The 5809-nt window shown below is 42.1% G+C and overlaps 1 protein-coding gene across 1 annotated transcript; it reads right to left on the bottom strand.

The window, feature by feature from the left end:
- Nucleotides 1–1415: 1415 nt before the first annotated feature.
- LOC124122651 (circumsporozoite protein-like) lies at nt 1416–4579 on the bottom strand. Its single transcript, XM_046485752.2, has 2 exons — nt 4493–4579; nt 1416–3052 (listed from the first exon to the last, which is right to left on the bottom strand). Exons 1-2 carry the CDS (start codon nt 4540–4542, stop codon nt 2710–2712), a joined length of 393 nt encoding a protein of 130 aa, XP_046341708.2. The 5' UTR covers nt 4543–4579; the 3' UTR covers nt 1416–2709.
- Between the last annotated feature and the right edge of the window lie 1230 nt (nt 4580–5809).

Genomic DNA, 5809 nt, shown 5'->3' with positions numbered 1-5809 from the left:
TATGGTGCTGACAAACCTCATAGCGAACCGTGATATATGTTGTAGCCATTTAGAGTAAATTATTGTTGAAATTGTATAGGAGTTCACGTACCGGAAATAATCAAGCCCTTTTAATACATCATTTACGGTACACACGTATATCTCAATAAAGCTTATATATACATGTACATATTGATATGATTATTTATCATTTAATGGGTAGGTTTTTCGGCAGGATAAAGCCAACGGATAAAAGAATTATCCGTTGGGGTCACATGCGGATAGAGATGCTAATATCAAAGGTCAAGTAGGGACTACTTTCAGTGTTTCAGTCGGCGATCGAGTCAGAATTAACCATCGGGAATCTGGAGAAACTACTAGGGATAATTGGTATCATTATCAAAAGAACTGTCTTATATGCTGATAATAAGTGTCTAACTGTGACGAAGCTGAGGGATTCTACAAGTTTTGGCAACTTTGGAGATATAAATTGCGAAACAATTTTGCGTGGGCACTAGACCTAGCCAAGCGGGATCAGTAGTCATTTCTGTGCTTGTAGACCTTTGCGGCTTGGAACCTTTTCCACAAATTAAAATAGTTGGATTTGGCCGAAATGTGTTCGAATTGTTACCTATTTTGTTTTGTCGCTCTGTGTACTTCTGACTGCACTTCTTAACGTTATGACAGGACAGGCCGACTGTTCAACGTCTAACCGTGGCCTTGACGTCTCATAGACTAGGATTAGAGTAGTTTCCCCTTGACAAGGGGCAGTTAATCTAGCGGACAGACTGATGGATTGCCGCGAAAGGCAAGTGAAAAGAAGTTAAGTAGGCAATTGTTGTTTTGCGTATATGTTGTTTCGCCACTGTTTAAGAAACAGGTTTCAGTTGAAACTATATTGGTTGCTGTCACTGTCCGACTGACAAATCACTGACCCTAGGACGTAATATATATTAATGCACATATTAATGGAAAACTTGCAATGTTACAGCAATGGTTGTGTGCGATGGAAAGCGATTTTCAAGAACAGAATTGAAGAATGACATAATCGCGCTTGTGCGTTTGGGGATGGTAAATATCCTGTATTAGGAATAAACACTTTGCATTTAGCTCGCCAAGGCTCGCTCAATAAATGTTTACTCCTAATACAGGATATTTACCATCCCCAAACACACTCGCGTGATAACTTCTATTTATTTGAAAACAACATTGACACTTTTGTGGACAGCTGTTTGTATCTGATTGTGCATATGTTAACACCAGGAACAACAGGCAGCAAATAAACAGAAAACAACATCTATAAAGAAAATTGTTTGATTTGTAAAATAGCTTTGATGAAGACCTAACTCGTTATATAGTAACCTTCGTGTACCAATATGACATGTGGAAAAAGTAATTAACTATCCAAGTACGTGGATGTACCGATCACCTGTCTCGAGAGAATAAATGGTGAGACTCCGAGCCTTTATTGAAGGCCATACACCATTCATTCTAGAGGGACAGAAAATCAAGAAAAAGAAAACAAACAAAATTGACTTTTGTCCTCGATATGCGTGTAGGTGAATCTGCATGGTTATCTGACTCTTTCGTAAAAACGTTATAACGGGACTGTAAACAGACACTATCAGGAGAACGTCAACAACGCATTTAAGATAAAACCGGTACTTATATATCATGAAGTGTCTTTCGTTCTTTATCATAATGACAAGAATTACGATTTCTCGACTGTGTATAGTTACACAAACTTTCAAATAGCTAAGAATTTATAGTTAAATTATCTTCATATTAGTTCATTCATGTGTTCACAGTTCTATTTTATTTTGACTCCAATTCATAATATTCCGGGTTAGAATAGACCACATCAAACTGCTGCTTGACGTAGGAGGCGAGAAATTTGCAATTGGATAGAGTCTCCAGGAATAACTCATTATATCAATCATTCGTATGTCTGGTACACATTACATTAAGGAAATACAATATGCCGTCACAGATAAGTCGTAATTATTTAGATTTACTCTTGTATTACAGGCGTGTAGGTACATCAGTTGCCTTTAAAGCATAAAGTAGTTTCGTAAAGCAGTGGGAAAGCATTTAAAGCAAATACGTGTCGGGTTAGAAAGATGAATCAGTCATCTCCAGGTGCTTCTCGAGAGGATTTCTCCTTGACAAGTTCTTCTCGAATTTGTGCCACTACGGATTTCTTTTTCATATATGGCCTCAAAATGTGACCGGATTCTTCGTTGTACTTTCTGTATATGGCCTTCTCTGGTTTTGCCAGACAGCATATCTCCCTCCGTTGTCGTATACAATCCCTTGTGAATTGTTTGTACATCTCGTTGGTGACTGTGTCGTCAGCAGAGTCAAGAAACAGACGGATGTCCAGCTCTAGTTCCTGCCATCCGGCGCCTGTCTTGTTGGCGAGCTCTTGCTTCTTCTCAAACTTTTCAAGAAGAAACATGCTTCCAACTTTGAAGGTGCAGGTCGCTACAGTGATTACTCCGATGATGATCTTAGATATTGCAGGGAGCAGTCCGTCTCCCACGGGGATATACTGGGATAGATTCGCTGTAGCTACGCCCATAAGTAGGCTAGCTACAATGAGCGCCCAGAACGACAAGTTAGCGTACTTGTCTGACTGTTCGTACATCATATAAGACCCTATCATGCTGCGAATTCTTAGTTCGGATAACAAGACTTCACATGCTTCAATGACCTTGCTTTTTGCTTCAGTTAGAGACTGAGGCTGGGGTTGAGGTTGGGGCTGAGGCTGAGATTTATGCTTCTCTTGACGCTGAAGTTCAGGTTGAGTTTGAGGCTCGTGTTGAGGCTGGGTTTGAGAATGAAACTGAGGTTCGTGTTGAGCCTGGGGTTGAGGCTGGGTTTCCGGTTGGGGTTGAGGCTGCGGTTGCGGTTGCGGTTGAGGTTCAGGTTGAAACTCGAGTTGAGGCTGGGTTCGAGGCTGAGGTTGAGCCTGAGCTTGAGGCTGGGGTTCAGATTGAGGTTGAGGGTGTGTCTCATCTGCCTCTTGAGGTTGACTTCTGGTTGTTGACATTTTGTTGGTGATAGCAAGTCACTGAAAAAATGGAAGATATTAAGAATATGAAAATTACGTCTCATTCCACTACGTCGCCAAACTTTATTACTTTATACATTGGATTTATGTGTTGTATTCGTATCTTTTCCTCCACTAAAAGAGGGCCACAATTCTAGTATCGATTTTGTAATGTGTAATGGGTGCCATGTGTATACCTAAGACACCGTCTCTATGTTATCACAGCAATATTTAACTGCTATATTGATATACACAATGCAATTTAAGTTCACAATAACCTAAGGGGCGGTCTGGTAGCCTTGTGGTTAAAGCGTCCGCTCGTCACGCCGAAGACCCAGGTTCGATTCCCGACATGGGTACCATGTGTGAAGCCCATTTCGGTTCTCCCCCGCCGTGGTATTGCTGGAATATTGCTAAAAGCGACGTAAAACCATTCATTCACTCACAATATTCTTAAGTGGGTTCTCAGTCGTGTCCCTTTAAGGAAGTTACCTATCTATGAATAACACTTTTGATTTCCTGGGTATGCATTTTCAGGGTATGCATGTCAATTCGATAAGGTAAGGTGAAATGGGTTTAACGTCGCGTTCAAGGTTATCTCACTTACTAGTATATAGTGACGAGCATGCACGTGTGTGCGTGCGTGCGTGTGGCTGCTTGTACCAGTCCGGACTAATGCCGATTTTATTTAGTGCTAGACCACTGAGATACCATGTCGCTGTTTTAACATGAATACCCCGCCCAGACACGACTCCGAGCCGACAAGTCCTTGTTTTAGCCCCTTAATGCCGAGCGCCAGGCAAGGTAACAACAAGTATTATCTTTTAACGTCTTTTGGTATGACGCGTCCGGGGATTGAACCAACCACCTTCCGCTCTCCGGAAAGACGCTCTACCACTAGACCGCGTCGGCGGTCGGTATGGATGTCGATGTTTCGTTGAGTAACAGTAAACGGTATCAACCTAACGGTAGTTTACATAGTGTAGTTTCCTCATTCGGCGAGGAGGTACTTGAGGCCAAGTCGTCTGAGGTTACGTAATGTCCTGTGCAGAGTAACGTCCCTTTGGTGTGCCATTGCATCTAATTACAAATTAGCCCCGATTATGTTTCTAGGTTTGTTTGCACCATACTCGAGGCTTCACATTAGTTGTAAACGTAGACGATTTGCATCACTTCGGACTTTCCTCCCTTTGTAATTCGTCACGCCGTGATATAACTGAAATACCGTTCTTTAAACCCAACTCACTCACTCACTCACTCACTCACTCACTCAACCTTTCAAACACTGGCTTCCCTGTCTTAGGTTTCGCTCACAACGATCTCAGACGACAGCCGTAAGTCTAATTAGAAGCATAGGATCACTAAGATCGCTTCGTTGGGGGCATACCTAGACTAGCCCATCTGCAGACAACTAGTGATATAGCATTGCCGACTGAGGAGTCCCTGCACAATGTTACTCACGTATAACTCCTGGCTGTCGGCTCCACTCCTGGGTGTCCTGTCGCGTGCATGTACTGTACAGTTCTTGTTATATCAGTCACGTGGTAGACTTCTACAAATATGAAATACAGATATGACACCAAATAAGTTTATCAGTCGTATCAACCATTGACATTTGACTAATCTGTTTGTTTTCCTTCTGTAGGGCGTGTGTGTTTCCCTGTGTTATCCATTTTCCTTATAAAGGTTTCATATTTGCTTAATGACCCATAAGTCCTTGTTTAGTCTGTCTTAAAGACCCTGATACAAATATATGAATTACAGCCCATGCAAGTCTATAATGTTTGGCAAGTCTAGATTACTGCAGTATCAGAATCTGTATCGGTATCTGAAAATGAAGACAGTCTCTGGGCTCCTTTTTATTATATATTTATTAAGATAATTGAACAACTGTTTTTTTTCTGTACGATATGTTTATTTCAGAGACTAGATGTTAGTCTAGTCCTTGTTATCAGGAGATAGTATTTTTCCTCAGTTAATTATTTTCAAATGTCTATAGCATTGCTTTCCACTCGTATATATTAATTTGTCTTGTCCTAATAACTGTGTAGAGATACTGAGGGTAGAATATGTACCCAGTTTCCTGTTGCAAGAACATAAATGGGGATGGATCATTTGTCTCAATGGCTAGTGAGAATTACAACTGATCACCAAGAATGACCAACACAGCTTTGATCTTAAAAATGACGTGCCGTTTACCTGATACTCATTTATCCAGAGATGTGTGTATTAATGTGCTATGGGTATTCCGAAGCAGAACGAAAAGATCCCCAGCGCCCCATGCTCGTCACCTCGTAGGATTTCCGTGGCAAATGTGAACCAAGTACTGCTTGATTGTCTCTTCGAAGGGTTTCCGTGGCAAAACAGGCCACAGTACCGCATGCTTGTCTCCTCGTGGAATTCCGTGCCTAAATAGGTTCCCAGTACCGTTTTCTTGTCACCTCGTGGGATTCCGTGGCAAAACAGGCCACGGTACCGCATGCTTGTCTCCTCATGGGATTCCGTGCCAAAATAGGTTCCCAGTACCGCATTCTTGTCTCCTCGTGGGATTCCGTGCCTAAATAGGTTTCCAGTACCGTTTTCTTGTCTCCTCATGGGATACCGTGCCTAAATAGGTTTTCAGTACCGCATGCTTGTCTCCTTGTGGGATTCCGTGCCTTAATAGGTTTCCAGTACCGCATGCTTGTCTCCTCATGGGATTCCGTGGCAAAACAGGCCACGGTACCGCATGCTTGTCTCCTCATGGGATTCCGTGCCTAAATAGGTTTCCAGTACCGC

This window comes from Haliotis rufescens, unplaced genomic scaffold (assembly GCF_023055435.1).
Source record: "Haliotis rufescens isolate VD_foot unplaced genomic scaffold, xgHalRufe1.0.p SCAF_12, whole genome shotgun sequence".
NCBI classification, from domain to species: domain Eukaryota; kingdom Metazoa; phylum Mollusca; class Gastropoda; order Lepetellida; family Haliotidae; genus Haliotis; species Haliotis rufescens.
This window is presented reverse-complemented; position numbering and strand designations above follow the sequence as displayed.